The sequence below is a fragment of the Spea bombifrons genome, chromosome 11, assembly GCF_027358695.1.
Source record: "Spea bombifrons isolate aSpeBom1 chromosome 11, aSpeBom1.2.pri, whole genome shotgun sequence".
Lineage (NCBI taxonomy): Eukaryota > Metazoa > Chordata > Amphibia > Anura > Pelobatidae > Spea > Spea bombifrons.
In genome coordinates, this window is record NC_071097.1 from 37,457,894 (window position 1) to 37,482,542 (window position 24,649).

A 24,649-nucleotide genomic window follows, 5' to 3' on the forward strand; every position below is an offset into this window, starting at 1 on the left:
CCCCCTGTATAATGTATAGATAAATCAGTGACCGGCCCCCTGTATAATGTATAGATAAATCAGTGACCGGCCCCCTGTATAATGTATAGATAAATCAGTGACCGGCCCCTGTATAATGTATAGATAAATCAGTGACCAGCCCCCTGTATAATGTATAGATAAATCAGTGACCGGCCCCCTGTATAATGTATAGAGAAATCAGTGAGCCGGCTCTTGTATAATGTATAGATAAATCAGTGACCGGCCCCCTGTATAATGTATAGATAAATCAGTGAGCCGGCCCCCTGTATAATGTATAGATAAATCAGTGACTGGCCCCTGTATAATGTATAGATAAATCAGTGACCGGCCCCCTGTATAATGTATAGATAAATCAGCGAGCCAGCCCCTGTATAATGGTATAGATAAATCAGTGACCGGCCCCTGTATAATGTATAGATAAATCAGCGAGCCGGCCCCTGTATAATGTATAGATAAATCAGTGACCGGCCCCCTGTATAATGTATAGATATATCAGTGACCGGCCCCCTGTATAATGTATAGATATATCAGTGACCGGCCCCCTGTATAATGTATAGAGAAATCAGTGAGATGCCCTGTATAATGTATAGGTAAATCATTTCTTCATCTGTTGAATCATACATTATACAGGGCCAGCTTAGTCTTCTTGCCAGGGAAACCTGCCAGTGATGGCATAATAAATACTGAAGATAAGGAGCTGAAACGCTCCTCTCCTGAAGCTCTGCGTTTAGTGAATGAGTCCCTGTGTCGTGTAACCCTTCGTTCCCCTCGGTAGCCGCTGCTCACCAATCCTTATGAAAATGTCCGTTAATTGTATTTTTTGTTTCGTGCCGGTCGGGGGTTTTATGGATATGATGGAATATGATGTAATGTGATGTAATATGATGTAATATGATGTAATATGATGTAATTTGATGGAATTTGATGTAATTTGATGGAATTTGATGTTATATAAAGAGAGCCGCTGCGTGTTTCTGCGTTATCTCCGCTGACGCTCAGCCAACAAATCATATGAAGTGCTGACCTTGTGGGTCTTTTTTAAACTACAGAGAGACCCGAATCGCCCGATATCCACAAAGCGGATCACCCCCTGCCCCACTGCACATGGGGAGGGGGAAGAGGGGGCAATCATCACCCCCACCTCTTTGGTTGGCAGTGGACCCCTTTTTATATATATATATATCATTTATTATTTGTGGATTGGGGGGGTAATTGTATGTGTTTTGGGGGCATTGGGAGGGTTAAGTGAAGGGGGCCGGTAACCGAGGAGCACAAAGCACAAACTGTAGTGAAGGGGGAGAGAGGGGAGAGCCGGCACGCTGCGCTGGTGATGGGAGAGCGGAACGCTGTGTGCGTGTGTATGGTGGTAGAGTGAGTGTGTGGTATTATATGATATAGCTGCCCATGGGGGCCAGCGTGGGCCCTGACTGGGATCTCGAGTAAGGCTAGGCCTTGGTGCCAGTTTGGGGGTGGGGTTTAGGGGGTAGTTATTTAAGGGGTTGTGACACGAGGCTGAGGGGCATTTTGTAGCCCCCTTACCCTGTGTCGTTTGCCCTCCCTGTTTGTTGTGTTATGTTGGGGTATTTCTGCTGTCACAGCTGGGGGGTAGATTACAGATTTGGGGGGTCCTGGTAGGTGGTGCCGGGAGCCTCAGGTTTGGCCGTCTCGTCCGTCTCTGTTCCGCGTTCGCCTCGCAGGCTTTATGTTTTTTTGTTAATTATTGACGTTTATCGATGTTATTTCTTAGATTTATGTGTTGGGTTTGGCAGCGCGGGGTGTCTACGTGTAAGTGCATGGTGTTAGCGTGCGTCAGCGTATGTTACTAAAATGTCCGGGAATAGCCTGGGATTAGTGGAGTGAGGGAGAGAAGGGGAGTGTGTGTGTGTAAGTGCATGGTGTTAGTGTGAGTGGGTGCTGGAGTGAGTTTAGTATTTGCAGGTGTTTTAGTTACAGGGGGACATCTGTTATTACCGAACATCAAGATTAACAGCAACGGGATGAAGGTTCTTTAATCATTAATGGAGCTCTCGTGGGGGGGGGGGTCGGGGGGGGTCGGTTGTCTCCCCTCCTCCGCCGGGCTCCACATTATATATATATATACCTTTCGCAGGCTTCCCAGCCGAGCACTTCGACTTTGCCGCTGAAGACACCGAGGTGAGTGAAGACCAAACTTACAATAAATATAAATATTCTGGATATAACGTCTGATGGAATCTCGTCTGTCTTTATACCAGCGCTGGGCGGCGGCTTTTATTCCCCCCGGCAAATACGTACAAAGACCCCCAATGCTCGGTTTTTTATGTAAGTTTTTACTTACATAAATTAGACATTTTTGGGGGGTCGACATCTAAAAAACCGAGCGCACCCAGCCTTCATACCTAAAATGTTGAATTATGAGGCCAAAATCTCAAAAGTAACAAAAGAAACATTTTAACTCTCGAGGCTTTGGCCACAAATTCAGCACTTTGGACTCAATGAACTCTTTACTGATCTGGTTCAGGGATATTTTAATAAAGCGCCGTTCAGCTTGTATTTGGGTAAAAACCCTGCTCTTTCGTCATTTTCCGCTGCAATAAAACCTATAAAGTAAAATGTTTTTTTCACCGTAAAAACATGGATTTTGGGCACGTTTCACAAACTGTAAATAAAGGAATCTTTTTCCCCCTAGATGTTGCTTCTCTGCGGGTTGTTTCTTGTTGCCCTGGGATCAGTAAAAGGTAAAGATATATATATTTTTTTTTCTAGTGTACATGTACATTATTATGATGTAATAAATATCTTCCTATTGTCGTTGCAGCCGGCGAGGTTTGCTACAGCAGAATCGGGTGTTTTTCGGATGTTAAACCTTGGGCCGGAACGGTAGAAAGACCCATCGCCAAATTACCATGGGCCCCCGAAAAAATTAACACGCGTTTTTTGCTTTTCACCAGAAACAATCAGAACAGCTACCAGGTAAGAGCGGCCAATAGGAACACGGAGATCGCTCTGACTCCCCAACATTCTACCGAGCCGGAGCATGAACTCCTTGAGTGCGTCCTCATTAATGCCTCATATTTCAGTCATTGAGTGTAATGCGGACGAGTCTGAGTCTGAGTCTGAGTCTGAGTCTGAGCCGGACCTGGACTTCAGAATATGAGACAGAAATGTAATGAGACTTTGGCCAAAATACCCGGCTTTAGCAGAAATATTTCCCGGTCTCAGAATCTCTTTTATTAGTAACTCTTAGGCTGTTTTTCCCTTCAGTGTTTTGCAAACAAAAAGTTACCAAAGTAATAAAGTTTGAACGATTATCACGCCTGGCTTTCCCGTCATGTGAGCCAATCGTGCGCCATGATGTCACTGGTTTCATGTTTGCATCTGCAGATATGTCATTTAACTCTTTTACACCTGTTTTCCCAGACCATCAGCGCCACCAACCCTTCCTCCATCTCCTCCTCCAATTTCCGCACCTCCAGAAAGACCCGCTTTGTGATCCACGGCTTTACAGACAGCGGGCAGGAGGCCTGGCTCTCGGATATCTGCAGGGTGAGAACGCGTAACGTTTCCACCATCATTCTCCGAAATCTTTCAAATTACAGGAAGGATCCCAATTCTCAACATTTTGTATTAAAGGCGGATAATATCTGTGGTTTCTGGCAAGTCTGGGTCTCTGTAGGGGGTACCTTATAGAAAACGCGGCCCTTTGTAACCCTTTCCCGGTTTTCTCGCAGAGGCTTTTCCAGGTGGAGGATGTGAACTGCATCGCCGTCGATTGGAGCGGCGGCTCCAGAACGCTCTACTCCCAGGCCTCAAATAACATCCGCGTCGTGGGGGCAGAAGTGGCCTATTTTGTGGACATCCTCTCGGTAAAATAACGAATTCTGACGTTTAGTTCTCTGGGAACTTTCTGTATACAGTTTCTAAATTCCAAGGTTTCTAATGCATTTTATATTATTATTAGCAAAAATATTACTCTAGTAAAGTGTATTATTATTAATTTATTATTATTATTATTATTATTATTATTATTATTTATTAATAACAAAGAGTGGTCTGCCAAACATACAATTTGCAAATATTTACAAATCTGTATTTCAAATGCGAAATTGATAATATTTTATCCAGAACGGCGTGATTTGTAGAAATGGCTCTATGCTTAGAAATGAGTCCCCCGATGTCTGTGATTATTTTCTCTGGGACCCCTAAGGCCAGGTGGGTTCTATTTCAGAATCATCATCATCGTCATTTATTTGTCTTTTTTTTTCACTAGAAAAACTTTGGCTATTCCCCATCTAATGTTCACCTGATCGGGCACAGTTTGGGCGCGCATGCCGCAGGGGAGGCCGGCAAGAGAAAGAGAGGAATCTACAGGATTACAGGTGAGGCCAAAGCGCTCAGAACCTCAACGGACTCTAATATTCAGATTCCTCTTCACCACAATCACCACAATCACTATCAATCACCACAATCACCATCAATCACTATCAATCACCACAATCACCATCAATCACTATCAATCACCACAATCACTATCAATCACCACAATCACCATCAATCACTATCAATCACCACAATCACCATCAATCACTATCAATCACCACAATCACTATCAATCACCACAATCACCATAATCACTATCATTCACTATCATTCACCACAATCACTATTGGGGAGTCAGGAGAACGTATTCCTCATCAGGATCTGATCTGTCATAAATGAAAGAAAGCGTATCGTGTCAGCATTGTCACGCTTATCTCTGGTCTTGATGTTGGAATATAGTGAGTCCTCCGGGTGGGATTCACCCTCAGTTTGTCTCTCGGGACTCGGGCCGTCGTCACACGGTGCAGCTCTCTCTCGCTCTCTTTTTTACTTTCCTTTTCTCTTTCACTGTCTTTTACTCTTTCTTTCTCTTTATCTCTTTCTTTCTCATTTTGTCTCTTTCACTCTTCTCTTGCTTTCTCCTTTTCTCTTTCCCTCTCTTTTCTCTCTCTCTCTCTCTCTCGCCTTCTCTCTCTCTTCCTTTGTAGCACAGAAAAATCCCCCAACTTTTCCATAAGCGCCGTCTCTCCTGTTTCTAAGGACTGGACCCAGCTGAGCCTTATTTCCAGAACACTCCTACCGAGGTCCGCTTGGATTTGTCTGACGCTGGCCTGGTTGACGTCATCCACACCGATGCCGGTCCTTTGATCCCCAGTTTAGGTGAGTATATACGGTATATATTATATATATATTAGTTGGATATTTATCCTGATGGTTGGGTCTTCCTTACGTTGCTAAAATTGCTAAACTAAAAACTAGTTGCGATGTCAGAGGGATCTAAAAGCCAAACTAGCATTTCCCATGAAATTAAAATCAAAATCATTTAATAAACAGAAATAACGTGTGGAGCGAGGATTCACTAAGGGCGAGCGTATTGGGGAGGCCGAGGCCTTTATTCTCACCCGTTGTACCCCGCTTCACCCCAAAGGCTTCCTCCTTAAATATTCTGTACGGAGGGATTGCGGTTTAGCGTCATTTATGTCAATTTAATATTTCTGAACACATTTTTCAGGTTTTGGAATGAGTCAAGTCATTGGCCACCTGGATTTCTTCCCCAACGGTGGGATCCATATGCCTGGATGTCCACAGAACATCGAAATTCCAAACGTTAATGTGGAGGATATTTGGAACGGTGAGTTTCTGTTCACATATATTTAGGAATTCATTATAAGTAGGAAGCGCTAGAGGATAACATTTTGATTATAAATGTTTTTTTTTAAGAGACTTATGAGAGTAGAATGGATGTTAGGGCTGGAGAAGATGTCACAGACTTGTACTGCGCTACGGCGCTATATAAAACAATAAATAATAATAATAATATTCCAGGCCATCCTAAAGTCTTTTCCATTGATAAAACTCAAAAACGGTGAGCTTTTTGGAGCGGTGTATGAATTAAGAGACATTGTGGAGGTGAAAGGATGGGAAAATTAACCCATTTTTTAACAAAGCTCTGTGCTGGAATGATGGCAGCCGCTGCCGGGAGGTTAATATTAATGCCAAGGAAACCAGTTTTGGGTAAAGGGATTTGTTACGTATTTAGCGATCCCCATGAAGGCTGTTTTTATGCATTAATAATCCGTTTAAACAATGAATGCACATCGTGTTATTTCACAGGTGTCGTAAACTACGTTACCTGTAACCACTTGCGCGCCATCAAGTACTACACCGACAGCATCACCAACACCAGCACCTTCGTCAGCTACCCCTGTTCTAATTATTCCACCTACCAGTCGGTAAGTGTCGAGAGCTTGTATAAAGTCATCTACGTGATTAACCCCCGGAAGCCCAGCTTTCCTTCTAGCTCCTGGTGGATCAACCTCTTTCTCTTTTTTTCCCCGCAGGGCGGCTGCAGAACTTGCCCCAGCGCCGGGTGTCCAAAGATGGGTCACTACGCCGAGAGCTACCGCGGCGTGACGTCCTCCAGCCAAGTGTTTTATCTGAACACACCGTGATCCGGCGTTTAACCCCAAACGGAAACGAGCCATTTCCGACAGCATCGGCTGAATAACAAACCTTTACAGACATCGAGAGATAATTACATTTATTGGCCATGAATATCTCAATAAAGCCAAAGAAACAGCATTGAAATAAATTAATAAGTCGTGTTTAATGCATTAATAAAGCGTAATAATGCACTTTTGTCTCATTATTGTCATGCAGTACAATACTATATTCTATTTTATATTATTATCATTTATTTATATATATATATAGCACCGACAAGCGCTTCTTACAGTCCCTACATTCAAAGGGTCCGTTAAAACTATGAACCGCTACGTTAGGTAAAGCGGGCTTGGCTCGCAAGCTTACAATCTAGAGGGAGCGGTGAATAGAGAAGCATAAGCTATGGAGAAAGGGTGGTGGATGTGGAATCAGAGAGAGATATGTGAGCGGCCAGAATTCGGAGAGATCTCCACGGAGGTTAAAGAAAGAGAATAGAGAAAGGACTGGAAAGATTTAGAGCGTAGCGGGTAGTGAAGGGATTAGAGTTGGTGCCCTCTAGTGGTTTGATATAATATGGGGTAAATGGATCGGGTTATAACCTGTCTCCTATATAGTAAGACAGCACAGGGGCAGGTGGTAGAGGGGCATTAAGCGAGGGAGGGATTGTGGGAGGGGGATGGAGAATTGTGTTGTAGGCTGTAGGAGAGAATGTTAAATATTGTGTTAGAGCGGACGGGGCAGCAAGAGGGCAGGTATAGGAGAAAATATTTATCGGAGCAGAAACAGAGAAAATAAAAGAGGAGAGACAGGAACGACGTACATTTTAAGAAATTAAACCAGTGAGAAAATGCCACATAGATCAGGAATGCCCATGCTGGATAGACAGGAATAAAGGGTTAACCTAACACAGGAACAGGAACATCATAATCCCCAGAACAGGGATAGATGGATCCGGAGATCTCCTGGTCCAGTCCGGAAGCCTTTTTGTAAGTGGTTTGGGGGTTTGCTGGGGGTCCGGTTGCTGGGTTGGGAAGATGGAGGAATGGGTTGCAGGGTTAAGGTGGGCTTTTGGCAGAGGTGTTGGGGTTTGTAGATGGTTAAACTTAGGCCCAGCTGAACATCTCACATCCCTTGGATCTACTCAAGTGGTCTGCTGAGTTAAGCTGTAACTTGCAAAATATAAAGTCACGGCAACTCGCCTTGCTAATTGGGGTGAGGGAGTTAAAATGATAAATCTAGACCCCCGGGATGCAGAGACCCCGATGACATGTTTGTTACATGTGGTGAGGTTACTAGGATGATTGATGTCATACGGTGAGGTAACTTGGTCTCTCAAATGTGGAGCTCAAGAGAAATGGGCTTCCCTCTGTCGGCTTTGTGACCCTGACACCCAACATGAAGCGAATTCTTCTCAGAGGTCCAGCTGTCCAATACGCTAAAATCAGGAGTCGTGACACTTTTAGCATTCGTGGCTGACCTCGTGGCCAATGTTCCATCTAATTTCTCTTAGTTGGCGTGCGCAGAAAATTTCTCTTGTGCAAACATTTTGACAGAGCAAAAATTTGGTGCGCACAACATCCGCGCCGCATAAAGTATCCAAAAAATATGATTTTTTTCTTTTTTTGGGGATAAACTGTTGTGCGCACAATTTTTGGACGTGTGCGCTCTCTAAAAAAGCTATGTGCGCGCGCAGAAGCGCACAGCTTAAAGGGAACACTGCTCGTGGCCACTTTGCTGAGACCGAATAAGGACTCTGATGAAGTCATGACTGCTTAAGCCCATAGCCCGGGTCAAGAAACTCAACACCCAGCTAACCCCAACATATCCCCCCAAATAAAGACACAGACACCATTGGTGGGAAAAGGGCTTTATTAACATTTGAATAAACATTCCCCAGGCCAGCGGTGAAACACACAACCAAACCTAAAACCACCTGCCAGCTGTTAAGCACTAAGCCCAACAGGCAGATAATATCCACATGAACCAAGAGTCCTAGCCCCGTAGGTGCCATCAGCCGGCCACGGGACGCGCCTCCCCAAGCCCATTATGGGCAAACATACCCTGCTTACTTTAACTCCGTGCTGGCCAGGGGACCCAGACCGCAGCCGTGACAATAAACAAAAACATGTTGAAATAAAAAGGTAACAAACAGATAAATAACCGGACAGACCAGAACGAGCGTAAATTAAACACCAGATTGAGAACGCAAAATGAGGGCGGGCGGGAGGGGAACGTCTGCAAGGTAGCCGGTGACAAAGGAGAAAGAGGTAAGATTCACCTCTTACCCCCAATATAACCCTAATAGCTGCAACAATGTTACAGCTACCCACCAATGGAAAGGACCCTGACTTATGCCCTGAGCATGAGCCAGCAGTCATGACCCCCTTCCCTACTGGTCCAGGGGGCCCCTTTATCACCCTGTCACTCTATCGAAGAGACCACCAGCTGATGATGATGAGCTTTGCCCCTCTCTGTGTTGGTTCCTGTGGGTAGGGTATCGGTGGTCGCATCTTCCCCATGGGGTCCTCACCGTCCCCCCAAGACCACAACAATGTCCGAAAAACCATAAGAAATGACTTAGGTTCCTTGACTTCAGAAGCTATTGAGAGACAGAGATCACCTCCATGCTGTGGCCCCGAGAGAAGCCCTCCGGGTCTAAAACGGAGCAACTTCTGGATACCGAATGTCCACGAAAAGCATTGAGGGTCCAAAGAAACCCAACGGCTTTGGATTATTTGATAAAACCGACAAATTATAAAAGCTTTTAAATAACCTGCATCAGAGCTATAAAAACATGAAAAACTTTGGCTCTTTTAGATCTTATTTTTCAGGGTCAGCTTTTACTTTAAGTTGCAGGAAACAAAATGGCTGCTTTGGAGAAACGGCCCACTGACCGCGCTGACAAAAAATACGAGACAAAACATGAAAAATAGACATTTTACTTTATAAAGCCGTTCCCTGCTGTTTCTATACACATTATCGGGGCTTTTAGGGCTGTAGAACCCTGCGATCCCCTCATACCCCGCAAACATTCTGACCTCCTAGAAAAGAGGGGCATCGGGGGGGGGGAGAGGGGCATCAGGGGAGAGAGGGGCATCAAGGGAGAGAGGGGCATCAGGGGGAGAGAGGGGCATCAGGGGAGGAGAGAAGGGTGTCAGGGGAGGAATGTGGGGAACAGAGGAGGGGAGAGGGGCATCCGGGGAGGAGAGAGGGGCATTGGAGCAGGAGAGAGAGGCATTAGAGGAGGGGAGAGGGGCATCAGAGGAGGAATGTGGGGAACAGGGGAGGGGAGAGGGGCATCGGGGGAGGAATGTGGGGAACAGGGGAGGGGAGAGGGGCATCGGGGGAGGAATGTGGGGAACAGGGGAGGGGAGAGGTGCATTAGGGAAGAAAACAGGGGCATGAAGGCATTAGAGCCCATAGAGACTGACTGATCTAAACACAACACTTTCAAAACACAATTTCATTTGATTTTTGGTTTTTTTCAGCCGGGGTTTATTGTGTTTTTCTGTCTATATTATTTCTTATCGATTCTGTTGATTATATAACGGCGCACCTTGAACTCCCTGAAATTACACAACACGGAATTACCGGCCCCCATCTGATAAACAGATTCTCAGATTAAATAAACGCCGAAGATCCTGGATCCGTTCCACGTATTTTATGGTTGGGCACGAAAACCGCAAGCGGCAAACATAGAGGTGATAAACATGCTGGGCTGGGAACCCCCCGGGGCCACAGAACGGAGCCCCTGTAGTATGGCTGATAAATTGGGGTGCAACTTTGTCGTAAGACCACCGTAAAAAATCCACGTTTTTCTGAAAATACCGGATTTCTGGTGCAAGTGAAAATGTTAGTCACAGTAACGCGTTCTATTCGTCGATTCTCGGCGCTGGAGCTCTCGCTAGGAGTCATAATGTATTTTTATGTGAAAAAGCCTAATATTATGTAAATGTGTCCATCCAGCCGCTGGCGGACTCCATGTCTGTCGGATCTGCTGCTGGCCGGCTGAGGGTGATAGTAGCGATGGAGCGGTTAAAGCCCTCTGTGTATGTTTTACGGAGTCCTTGGTTATATCGCAGACTCCGTCGATCAATCCGAGCTTTCAATAAACAGACGAATTTAGAATCAGGCGATGACAAAAAATACCTCGGTGACCTTGGCTTCCTCCTGTGTTTGAGACATATGTTTTCCAACACAAATAATAAAGAAAAACAGCGGGACGCGGCCGACGCTCCGCGCATGTAATGCAAAGATCTGCTACCTGATGCTCCGCGCATGTAATGCAAAGATCTGCTACCCGACGCTCCGCGCATTCACTGCAAAGATCTGCTACCCGACCCTCCGCGCATTCACTGCAAAGATCTGCTACCCGACCCTCCGCGCATTCACTGCAAAGATCCGCTAACCGATGCTCCGCGCATTCACTGCAAAGATCCGCTACCCGACGCTCCGCGCATGTAATGCAAAGATCCGCTACCCGACGCTCCGCGCATTCACTGCAAAGATCCGCTAACCGACGCTACGCGCATGTAATGCAAAGATCCGCTACCCGACGCTCCGCGCATTTACTGCAAAGATCTGCTACCCGACGCTCCGCGCATTCACTGCAAAGATCCGCTACCCGACGCTCCGCGCATTTACTGCAAAGATCTGCTACCCGACGCTCCGCGCATTTACTGCAAAGATCTGCTACTCGACCCTCTGGCAGAACAATAAACTCCTCTGCAGCGTCTCGTTCCAAAGATCATTTTGGTGGATCTTTCGCCATTCAGTGACAGGCAGCGAAGACGCCGATCCTTGCAGACTTTGAACACCAAACTGCCCCCCCCACCCCACCCCGGGGCAAGTCTGGTCAGACACGATAAATACTGATATCTCAAGTGATGTCCGCGGTCCCCGAAATACTTTAAATGCACCCCAAGTTACGCTACATGATCTGCTACATACATATCCTCACCCAGAAACAAGTATAATTCAGATTTCGGGGGAATTACCCCGGAGCCCAAAGCCGGAGGCAAAAACAGGAGATAAAGGGGTCTCAGACCCGGAGTGTAGCCGCTCACCCAGGGATAGATAGACAGACTCAAACCTTAATCAGTCGTTGGTCTCGTCTTAGATTCAGGAGCCGTATGTCTATCCCATGCATGTTTAATCCCCTCACTGTATTACCCTCTACCACTTCTGCTGGGAGACTGTTCCACTGATCTACCACCCTCTCAGTAGCATAAAACTTTCTTCCGTTCCATCTCACCCTCTGACTCTCTAGTGTTAGATTCGAGTCCCACCCTACTGCTTGCTTTTTCCTCCCCATTGATGCATTGCCTTCTTACTTTTAAGTCCTCAGAAATAATAACCCCCAAGCCCCTCTCGTCTGTCACCGCTGACAGCGCAGGGGCCCCGAATCTGCATTATTTTACATTTATTAACGTTAAACTGCAGCTGCCGCGCTCTCCCCCATTTTTTATGTAAATCATTAGCCTTTTCTTGAGTTTTAATAATAACGATTTTTATTTTAATTCCCATCAAGCTCAGCCGGCTTTTGGCTGCTGGGAGTTGAAGTGCATCGTGGGGGGGGGCGAAGGTTACTCGGCTGTGAGTGAGAGTTTACCTGATAGGACTCTCCCCTCCCACCCGCCGTATATTTGGCGAGCGGCTCCTCGTGTGACGGCATTTCCCAGACGCTTCCCGAGACGGTGAGTCAATTCCAGGGCAAATAATCAAAATGATAAAAAACGCAATTAATCGCAATCCGTTTAACCCACTGCGTTCCGGGTCAATTTCCCTTCCTTATTTGTTTAAAAAATCATAATCTGTTTATTTGGGGGAATTTTCTGAAATTATTATTTTCCTTTTTTAATAGTAAATCGGCATAAATTCCCATCCCAGAAGCAGCATCCTACTTCGCTTTTACCCCGTTGTACAGCGCTGCGGAATATGATGCCGATATATAACTCAATTAATAAACTAATAATAATTATAATATATCGCTATAGCAACTGAACAGCAAGAATTTCCATTATTAAGACTTTTCCCTTTAAGATTCTGCTAGAAAATGAATATTTTTATGTATGAGGTGTGTGGGGGGGTTGTAGGGGGGTTGTAGGGGGGGGTGCACCATTAACTAACTATTGCTTCCCAAGCAAGCAAAGCAAAGCAAAGAAATTAACAAATATATGTAATTGGGGGGGGGGAATTAACGCTGCTCAAAAAAGTTAAAAAAAAAATCTCACAGCAAATGTGTAGAAAAGATTAAAGACACAAAATCACGGATAGGTTAACCCATTCAGTGCCAATGGACATTCATGAAACATGTACCGGCACTGAAAGGGTACAATTTTTTTTGTTAGTGTCGGTATATGTTTTGGTCCCTGGAAATGGTTAATTAATAGAATTTTCACACATTTCTGGGTTTGCTGCAGAAAAAGTAACCAAATGGAGGTAATTAAAGCCCCCCCCCCCCGGCCGTCCTCTGTACTTTCATGAATACGAATGCTGAGGTCTCTTTAAATTATTGGGGTGTCCCCAAACCTCTACCCCCATTTACTGCCCCCCCCCGTTCCCAGATAAACGCCATGCAGGAGACCCCCCCCATATAATATATTCACCCCCCCCGTGCTGCTTGAAGTAGCCAATGGGGAGCAGGAATTGTCGGGGGGGGGCGTCCACGTCTAACTCAGGTAAGTGATAAATTTTCCCCGTTTCCTAAAGAATCTCTATTAGACTTCGTACAAATGCTTTCTTCTTCCTGCATCATTAACCTGTCCCTTTAAGGTGAATAATTTGCCACAAAAGTATCATTTTTAGATGTTTTGGCAGAAATCCAAGTTCTTTCCCTTTTGAGGTGAGTTTTCATCAATTAAGGCAAATTCCTTCCAGACACTTAAATAATATAATCAAACTTAAAGAGACTTGGAATATAAATATATATTGGGGTGTATAACGATATATATTGGGGTGTATAACGATATATATATATATTGGGGTATATAATGATATATATTGGGGTGTATAACGATATATATTGGGGTGTATAACGATATATATATATTGGGGTATATAATGATAAATATTGGGGTGTATAATGATAAATATTGGGGTATATAACGTTATATATATATATTGGGGTATATAACTTTATATATATATATTGGGGTGTATAATGATATAAATATATATTGGGGTATAGAACGTTATATATATATATATTGGGGTATAGAACGTTATATATTGGGGTATATAATGATATATATTGGGGTATATAACGTTATTTATAAATATTGGGGTGTATAACGATATATATATATATATATTGGGGTATATAACGCCATATATCGGGGTATATAATGATATATATATATATATATTGGGGTATATAACGTTATATATATATATTGGGGTGTAAAACGATATATATTGGGATGTATAACGATATATATATATATATTGGGGTATATAACGTTATATATATATATTGGGGTGTAAAACGATATATATTGGGGTGTATAACGATATATATATATATTGGGGTATATAACGTCATATATATATATTGGGGTATATAATGTTATATATTGGGGTGTATAACGATATATATATATATTGGGGTATATAACGCTATATATCGGGGTATATAATGTTTTATATATATATATTGGGGTATATGATGTTATATATTGGGGTGTATCACGATATATATTGGGTTATATAACGCTCTATATCGGGGTAAATAATGTTATATATATATATTGGGGTATATAACGCTATATATCGGGGTATATAATGATATATATATATATTGGGGTATATAATGTTATATATTGGGGTGTATAACGATATATATATATATTGGGGTGTATAACGATATATATATATATATATATTGGGGTATATAACGCCATATATCGGGGTATATAATGATATATATATATATATATATATTGGGTTATATAACGCTCTATATCGGGGTAAATAATGTTATATATATATATTGGGGTATATAACGCTATATATCGGGGTATATAATGTTATATATATATATATTGGGGTATATAATGTTATATATTGGGGTGTATAACGATATATATATATATTGGGGTGTATAACGATATATATATATATATATATATTGGGGTATATAACGCCATATATCGGGGTATATAATGATATATATATATATTGGGGTATATAACGTTATATATATATATTGGGGTGTAAAACGATATATATTGGGGTGTATAACGATATATATATATATATTGGGGTATATAACGTTATATATATATATATTGGGGTATATAACGTCATATATATATTTTGGGGTATATAATGTTATATATTGGGGTGTATAACGATATATATATATATTGGGTTATATAACGCTCTATATCGGGGTAAATAATGTTATATATATATATATTGGGGTATATAACGATATATATATCCTGCCGGTTTGGTCCCGGAGATGAAACCTGTCGGACTGGAGAATGAGTTTTGGGCGAGAGCCACCTGGACCGGCGCCTCGTTGATATCGCGCGTCTGATAAACCTGAGATTACGGGGTTAATTTGTTATTAAAGTTTTATTGCCTCTTTCTTGATAAGATCGGCTCCTCCATAAACGCGGATAAAATATTTCTATAAATCTGTTGGTTTTCCGAGCCGCCGGCGAGTATCGGTAGCGAGCGCGGTGAATGACCGTGCGGCGTCTCTCTTGCAGATGATCGCTTTGTCGTGGTGGCCGCTCGTCCTCCTCGCCGGGGCTGTGAAAGGTAAGAAGCCATCTCAGGAGCCACGAGTGCGTATGTCGTGTTATCGCTGGACACGCGTGTAAAACGCGTGTATCCGTGTGTTGGCAGGAGGAGAGGTCTGCTTTTCCCGGATCGGCTGTTTTACAGACTCCGTCCCGTGGGCCGGGACGGTGGAGAGGCCGATAAGCAAGTTACCATGGTCCCCCGAAAAGATCAACACTCGCTTCCTGATGTTCACGAGAGAGAACCCCAGCAGCTTTCAGGTACGCCGCCCCGACAAGCGCCTCGCCCCAGGGGTAACGGCGGGGGCTCCAGCAGCCCCACTTACCCCCCCAGGGTACATCACACCTGAGGGGTCATTGAAGGGATCAGAAGGTGCAATCGTTGGGGATCTACTCAATACGAGCAGAGCCGGTACCTCCAGGGGAACCATGAGCGGCCATCGCCATAATGACATCATATTAACGCCACAATGCCATGATGACATAATATTTATCCCATGATGCCATAATGACATCATATTAACGCCACAATGCCATGATGACATAATATTTATCCCATGATGCCATAATGACATCATATTAACTCCATGATGCCATAATGACATCATATTAACGCTCTGTGAGTACAGATGGATGAAAAGCTGAGGAAAGAATAAAAGGCTGGGGGGAAGCGTAGATAAAAGATGGATGGGGAGGAGAGAATAAAAGGGAGAGATGGAGATGGAGGGGGACATGGAAAACAAGCTGGGGTAGATTATGGATGCCCTGGGATTTCTGCCCAGAAATGTTTTTTGCCCTTGTTAATAATAATAATAATAATAATAACAATAATAATAATAATAATAGTAATCATAATAAATCAATGAAATGCATTAATAATAATAAAATAATAATAATAATAATAAATGAAATGCATTAATAATATTACTACTAATAATAATAATACTAAAAATGATAATAATAGTAATACTACTACTACTACTACTACTAATAAATGAAATGCACTATTAATAATAATAATAAATAATAATAATCTGTGAAACGGTCGTTGTGTTTCTCGCAGGAGGTCAGCGCTATAAACCCCTCCACGATTTCCTCGTCAAACTTTAAGACGAGCAGAAACAGCCGCTTCATCATTCACGGGTTCATCGACAAAGGAGAGGAGAACTGGCTGACCGACATGTGCAAGGTGGGGAGAGAGTGCGAGCCTTTGGGAGAAAGTGCAGGGGGGGGGCAGCTCGGACTGAGGAGTGAGAACCCTGGACAGTGCATGAAATATAAGCTGTTCTGTTATTACGCCTTTAGTTTGCAGATTTCTTGTGGTTGGGAGCGAGGTGAATGCGCTTGAGATCCGCCGACTTTCCAAAAACGTTCCGCCATCGTACAGAATCGTGCCGCGCACGGGGGGGGGGTTGTTTGTGGGGGTTGGGGGGGTTGGAGGGCGGTTGTCCGCTGCCGGCGGAACGAGCAGTAAATGCATCATTTATTAGTAATATATAAGATATTTCTCGGCAGACAATGTTACAAGTCGAGGACATCAACTGTTTCTGCATCGACTGGAGCGGCGGATCCCGGACGCTCTACACCCAGGCGGCAAACAACATCCGCGTGGTCGGGGCGGAGGTGGCGTATTTCATCAACCTCCTATCGGTGCGTAGAAAGCCTCACTTTACTATACTGTGACCGGAACGTGGCCGGTACGTGACCGCAATGTGACCGGAACGTGACCACGATGTGACCGCGATGTGACCGCAATGTGACCGAAATGTGACCAAAACGTGACCGGAATGTGATCACAATGGGACCGGAATGTGACCGCAATTTGACCGGAACGTGACCGGAATGTGACCACAACATGACCGCAATGTGACCACAATGTGACCGGAACGTGACCACAATGTGACCAAAACGTGACCGGAATGTGACCACAATGTGACCGGAATGTGATCACAATGTGACCGGAACGTGACCGAAATGTGACCGCAATTTGACCGGAACGTGACCGGAATGTGACCACAACATGACCGCAATGTGACCACAATGTGACCGGAATGTGACCAAAACGTGACCGGAATGTGACCACAATGTGACCGGAATGTGATCACAATGTGACCGGAACGTGACCGGAATGTGACCGCAATTTGACCGGAACGTGACCGGAATGTGACCACAACATGACCGCAATGTGACCACAATGTGACCGGAACGTGACCACAATGTGACCAAAACGTGACCGGAATGTGACCACAATGTGACCGGAATGTGATCACAATGTGACCGGAACGTGACCGGAACGTGACCGGAACGTGACCGGAACGTGACCGGAATGTGACCGCAATTTGACCGGAATGTGACCACAACATGACCGCAATGTGACCACAATGTGACCGGAATGTGACCGGAATGTGACCGGAACGTGACCGCAAAGTGACTGCAATGTGACCAGAACGTGACCAGAACGTGATGTGACCGGAATGTGACCGGAACGTGACGGCAACGTGACCGGAATGTGACCACAATGTGACCGCAAAGTGATCACAATGTGACTGGAACGTGACCGGAATGTGACCACAATGTGACCGGAACGTGACCACAATGTGACCAAAACGTGACCGGAATGTGACCACAATGTGACCGGAATGTGATCACAATGTGACCGGAACGTGACCGGAATGTGACCGCAATTTGACCGGAATGTGACCGCAATTTGACCGGAATGTGACCACAACATGACCGCAATGTGACCACAATGTGACCGGAACGTGACCGCGATGTGACCGGAACGTGACCGCGATGTGACCGGAACGTGACTGCGATGTGACCGGAACGTGACCGCGATGTGACCGGAATGTGACCGCGATGTGACCGGAACGTGACCGCGATGTGACCGGAACGTGACCGCCATGTGACTAAATCTGTTGCTGTAACTCTGCGATCGGAGACGTTTTCATATTTTTCACATTGGGGGCTTTTAGATCCAAACATTGAAGAAATGAAATAATTACTGAGTGATAATTCTGGAAATTTTCTGCCCAAAACTCCCCCAGTTACTAACGTACACACATACTCACACACACACTCACACTCACTATAACACACACACACACTATAACACACACACTAACACACATACTCACTATAACACACACTCACACTAACACACATACTCACTATAACACACACACTAACACACATACTCACTATAACACACACACACACTCACACACATACTCACTATAACACACACTCACACACATACTCACTATAACACACACACACACACACTAACACACATACTCACTATAACACACTCACACACACACTCACACTCACTATAACACACACACACACTATAACACACACACTAACACACATACTCACTATAACACACACTCACACTAACACACATACTCACTATAACACACACACTAACACACATACTCACTATAACACACACACACACTCACACACATACTCACTATAACACACACTCACACACATACTCACTATAACACACACACACACACACTAACACACATACTCACTATAACACACACACACACTCACACACATATTCACTATAACACACACTCACACATACTCACTATAACACACACACTAACACACATACTCACTATAACACACACACACACTAACACACATACTCACTATAACACACACACACTCACACACATACTCACTATAACACACTCACACACATACTCACTATAACACACACACTAACACACATACTCACTATAACACACACACTCACACTCACACTCACTATAACACACACACACTAACACACATACTCACTATAACAAACACTCACACTCACGCTCACTATAACACACACACACTCACACACATACTCACTATAACACACACTCACTATAACACACACACACATACTCACTATAACACACACACACACATACTCACTATAACACACACACACACTTACACACATACTCACTATAACACACACACTTACACACATACTCACTATAACACACACACACACTCACACACATACTCACTATAACACACACTCACACACATACTCACTATAACACACACACACTCACACACATACTCACTATAACACACACACCAACACACATACTCACTATAACACACACACACTAACACATACTCACTAACACACACACACACACACTCACACACATACTCACTATAACACACACACTAACACACATACTCACTATAACACACACACACACTAACACACACTCACACACATACTCACTATAACACACACACACTCACACACATACTCACTATAACACTCACACACATACTCACTATAACACACACACACTCACACACATACTCACTATAACACACACACACACACACTCACACACATACTCACTATAACACACATTTACACGCACACGCTTACTATAACACACACTAACACATTTACACATTAACAGAAATGCCGGCATCTGAGATATTTATAAATCACACAAATTCCGTATTCCAAACACCTGGAAAACGAGCAAAGCGGATTCCATTGGGTCATCATAGAAACGGGTGCAGGGCTTTTGGGACCTCAGAGGTCTCTTCTTCAGATGGAATGAAACCAATCCCCCCCCCGCATGTTATTAATGTTGTGTTGCGTGCAGTTAGGGGGTCTGTGGGGGGGGGATCCCCGCAGAAAGTACTGGAATTCCTGAAAACCTTTACTATTAGGACGGGGTCACTGATAGAATTCTCGTAGACGTCGTTTTTTGTTTATTGCTGCTGTTTTTTGCCCATAATTGGTTTCATTCCTAAAAATGATTTTTAGACAAACTTCGGCTACTCTCCATCCCGAGTCCACGTCATCGGCCACAGTCTCGGTGCCCACGCGGCCGGCGAGGTCGGAAAGAGAAAGCGGGGAATCCCCAGAATAACCGGTAGGTGACGCGCCGGAGACGCCATTAACCCCTTCGGCTCAGAAATTCTACCCTTACAAAAAATGACTGCGGTTTGGTTGAAGAAAAATGCAGTTTTTTGGACATGAAAAATGGCTGCACTTTTCCTTCGTTATATTGCAAACCTGCGCGTTTCTACTCCTCGGGCAGCAAAGGGAAAAAAAGTAATTTCAGATCCGTCAGAGAAGCCGCGGAAAGAAGAAATAACGGAGAATTCTGCGCCTCCTGTGTTTTTGTTATTTCTCCCCGTTAGGCTTGGACCCCGCCGAGCCGTACTTCCAGGGGACCCCCGCCGAGGTCAGACTCGATCCATCAGATGCCGCCTTTGTCGACGTCATCCATACGGACGCGGCGCCGATGATTCCCAATCTAGGTAAAACCCTATTTGGGGGCATTAACCCCCCCCAATTCCTGCCCATTACCCGGGGGGTCGGGGTGGAGATATACTTTATATATACAGGGGAGGCATGTGTCCCCCTCCATCCCAAAGCAAGAAGAGCAGGGGTAGGGGGCACGGTGCAGCCATTATCTACCCCCTTGGCAACGACCATTGGGTGGCAATCAATAAAGCCCCCATTGTCTGTCGTGGTCCATGCGATGCTGAGTGTTCACTCGCCCTCTGAGATCCTCGCCGACATTAAGCAGGTCCTCACTTTTCACCCCATTAGTTTTGGTCGCAGCCCTAGGGGTTCTGCCTGTTTGAGCAGAAAGTAGAAGTTAGGTGAAGAATCCGATGTTTTGACCTAAATCTAAGTTTAATGACATGGAACGAGTCCTTAACCCTTCCCTCTCCCCCGTCCATCGCCGGATCGCGGCGCAGGTTTAGGGATGAGCCAGGCCGTTGGCCACCTGGACTTCTTCCCCAACGGAGGAGAAGAGATGCCGGGGTGCGCCAAAAACGCCCTTTCCCAGATCGTGGATCTTGATGGAATTTGGCAAGGTAACGACACTGCTGCCCTTTCACGATATTTTACAATAATAGCGGATACTTTGCTCTATGATGTCATAACGCCTTTATTTACTTTCCCCAGGAACCCGAGACTTTGTGGCCTGTAACCATCTCCGAAGCTACAAATATTACACGGATAGCATCACCACTTCAGACGGCTTCATCGGCTTCCCTGCCTCTTCCTACAGCTCGTTCCAGTCTGTAAGCTACTAGGGGCAATAAATACTTCCTGACGGGACCGGCAGGGGGGCGGCCGGCAGCCTGGGGGGGGATAAGCTTGATTAAAACAGACAAGTATGGAGCAGCTCAAACACAGGTCTAATTCATTCAGGATCACACTATGTGTGTGAGAGGGTGGTAGATAAGTGGAACGGCCTCCCAGCAGAAGTGGTAGAGGGTAATACAGTGAGGGGATTAAGCATGCATGGTTGTGGACTATGGTTTGAGTCTTTATAATATGATAGACAGGAGACTGGATCCCCGTTGTCTTTCGTGGTTCTCAGGATTTAGATCTAGGAACCTGATATCATTCTTCCACCCCTGCAGGGAGGCGGATTCCCCTGTCCCTCCGGTGGCTGCCCCTTGATGGGTCACTTCGCAGACAGATATTCTGGAGTCACGTCAAGCAGCCAAAAGTTTTACCTCAAAACCGGAGACGCCAGGAACTTTTCACGTAGGTTTTCTGTTGGTTTTTTTTGCATTCTATCTAAAATATTTCATGGAACTATTTTTTTATCCCCCGGCACGGGGCAAACGGGGGCAGGGTCTGCCCGGGGTCTGTGGTCGTCTTCTCCATGATTTGTCTCAAATAATATATGGATGCGTTGTGTCCTCCAAATCTATACATTGACCGAGATGGCCAATCGTTACTCAACATAAAGCAGCTGAGCCTCCAATGAGAGGCAGCGTAGACTTCGCCCCCCTCTGACCCCTCTGACCCCCGGGACACGGGACGGACAGACGGACGGCCTCCCCCCTCTGACCCCGGGACACGGGACGGGCGGCCTCCCCCCTCTGACCCCGGGACACGGGACTGACGGGCGGCCTCCCCCCTCTGACCCCGGGACACGGGCCGGACGGCCTCCCCCCTCTGACCCCGGGACAGGGGGCCGGACGGCCTCCCCCCTCTGACCCCGGGACGGACGGACGGCCTCCCCCCTCTGACCCCGGGACACGGGCCGGCCGGCCGGCGCATGTTATTACCGCCTGCGACTTCCCGCAGGTTGGAGATACAGGGTGACGGTCCAGATCGCCGGCAGCCTGAATACTCAGGGATTCTTCCACATCGCTTTATACGGGAGCTCCAGAAACACCCGGCAGTACCAGATATACAAGTGAGTGAAGCCGGCGGGCTGCGCATGAACAGCGATTCTCGTTCAACGTCAACTAAATGATCTTAATGAGACTCATTCATAAAATATTATCTCTCCTCTTTTCTCTCCTCGATATTTTTCCTCTCTCTCTCTCTCTCTCCCTCCCCCCCACCCTCTCCTCTTTATCTCTCCCTTTTTTATACATAGAAAGTGAAATAAAATGGATAATTCGTTTTTTCGCTCTTTTTCTCACATAAAGCGGTTACATCAACACCGGGAACTCCTACACGGCTTACATTGATGTCGAGACCGACGTCGGACCCCTCAATAAAGTGAAATTTGTCTGGAACAACAATGTCCTTAACCCCCTCCTGCCCACTCTGGGGGCCTCAACTGCAACCGTGCAATACGGAAAAGACGGAAGAACGTAAGAGTTTTACTTAAAAATCACTAAAATAAATGGATATTAAAGTAACCGACAAGAAGAAGATAAAACTAGCGGTACTTTCCCCGATAATCTCTCGAGAGCCGCAGCGGAACCCCCACTCCCATCAGTCACTGGCAGGAAAGGATTCTCATTACAATCTAGTGGAGCACTTTCTGCTCATGTGCCGGGGGGTTGTTAGGAACCTTGGTTCTGGAAAGAACTGGAAGCGGCGGTGATGATTACCCCGCGCATGCTGGACGCTCCTCCAAGGTGCTGGGAAAAAGATCTGACGCTTAAGGAGGGTTCTGAATAATCCCTCTAGTCGTTTAAATAAAAGAAAAGAATGCAAATTTTAGGTAAAACACAGCTTGAGCCTAACATTTAAATAAAATTAAAATCCATTATTCTTCTAAATGCCTCAAAAATAGATAGCAATAGGGCACAAAGCCCCGCCCCCAGCCACACCTCTAACCACACCTCCTAAATCAAAGGTGTGCCTCATCTGAATTCATAATAATAATAATATTAATGATAATAAAATAATAATAATAATAATGATACTAATATTCCTGATAATAATAAAATAATATAATAATAATGATAATAATATTCCTGATAATAATAATAATAATATTAATGATAATAAAATAATAATAATGATACTAATATTCCTGATAATAATAAAATAATATAATAATAATGATAATAATATTCCTGATAATAATAATAATATTAATGATAATAAAATAATATAATAATAATGATAATAATATTCCTGATAATAATAATATTAATGATAATAAAATAATAATAATGATACTAATATTCCTGATAATAAAATAATATAATAATAATGATAATAATATTCCTGATAATAATAATAATATTAATGATAATAAAATAATAATAATAATGATACTAATATTCATGATAATAATAAAATAATATAATAATAATGATAATAATATTCCTGATAATAATAATAATAATATTAATGATAATAAAATAATAATAATAATGATAATAATAATGATACTAATATTCATGATAATAATAAAATAATATAATAATAATGATAATAATATTCATGATAATAATGATAATAATATTCCTGATAATAATAACTCCAGAAAGTCTTCTTTAGCAGGAAACGCGCTAAATAATAACCTTCCGGATCCGGTTGCCGGTCAGCGTGAGATCAAACGCCTGAACGTTTCTCTTCTTTTCCAGGTATAAGTTCTGCGGCAGCGGAACCGTCAGAGAGGAGATCCTCCAGACCCTAAACCCTTGTTAAAAAAACCATCATTTCTGGCTTCCGGCTTTTGGGAATAAAGATCCTATTTGCACATTTTATGAGGAATCCAGAAGTTTCTGTCTCCAGGAGACACCGAGAGAAAACAACTTTTCTTTTCCTTTAAATTCCATTAAAGTCATTAAAAAAAGATTTGCGTTCTGTTTGTGTCGGAGGCGTTTATTTCCGATGGCGCTTCCTTCATTCCTTCTTTTATGTCACTCGATACGTTGTCTCCTCCTTCGCCTGTTTAACCCTTGTACAGCATCACAGAATATGACGGCGCTATATAAGTCAGTAAAGAATAATATTGACAGCTGTAGTCAAAGAGTACAAACCCTCCCCTCGTAAGGGTAATGTCCCTGTGACCGTCAGTATGGACGCTTGCCGGTACTTTTCTCGCATTCATATAATTGAAATGTATGATCAGGTTCCGGACTCGCTCCGCTCCCCTCTACTCAGGAACAAATCATTCGAAATGATCAGCGAC

General features: G+C 44.1%; 2 protein-coding genes across 2 annotated transcripts; both read left to right on the forward strand.

Annotated features, from left to right (window-relative positions):
• Nucleotides 1–2,136: 2,136 nt before the first annotated feature.
• LOC128468584 (pancreatic triacylglycerol lipase) lies at nucleotides 2,137–6,674 on the forward strand. Its single transcript, XM_053450339.1, has 10 exons — nucleotides 2,137–2,175; nucleotides 2,690–2,738; nucleotides 2,819–2,973; nucleotides 3,421–3,546; nucleotides 3,732–3,866; nucleotides 4,271–4,379; nucleotides 5,080–5,199; nucleotides 5,552–5,671; nucleotides 6,154–6,272; nucleotides 6,381–6,674. The coding sequence occupies exons 2-10, from the start codon at nucleotides 2,690–2,692 to the stop codon at nucleotides 6,489–6,491; spliced, it is 1,044 nt and encodes a 347-aa protein (XP_053306314.1). The 5' UTR covers nucleotides 2,137–2,175; the 3' UTR covers nucleotides 6,492–6,674.
• Nucleotides 6,675–12,135: 5,461 nt separating this feature from the next.
• Nucleotides 12,136–24,321, forward strand: LOC128468583 (pancreatic triacylglycerol lipase-like). Its single transcript, XM_053450338.1, has 13 exons — nucleotides 12,136–12,179; nucleotides 15,201–15,252; nucleotides 15,340–15,494; nucleotides 16,297–16,422; nucleotides 16,749–16,883; nucleotides 20,053–20,161; nucleotides 20,433–20,552; nucleotides 21,000–21,119; nucleotides 21,211–21,329; nucleotides 21,675–21,801; nucleotides 22,351–22,462; nucleotides 22,701–22,868; nucleotides 24,099–24,321. Exons 2-13 carry the CDS (start codon nucleotides 15,201–15,203, stop codon nucleotides 24,160–24,162), a joined length of 1,407 nt encoding a protein of 468 aa, XP_053306313.1. The 5' UTR covers nucleotides 12,136–12,179; the 3' UTR covers nucleotides 24,163–24,321.
• Nucleotides 24,322–24,649: the final 328 nt, after the last annotated feature.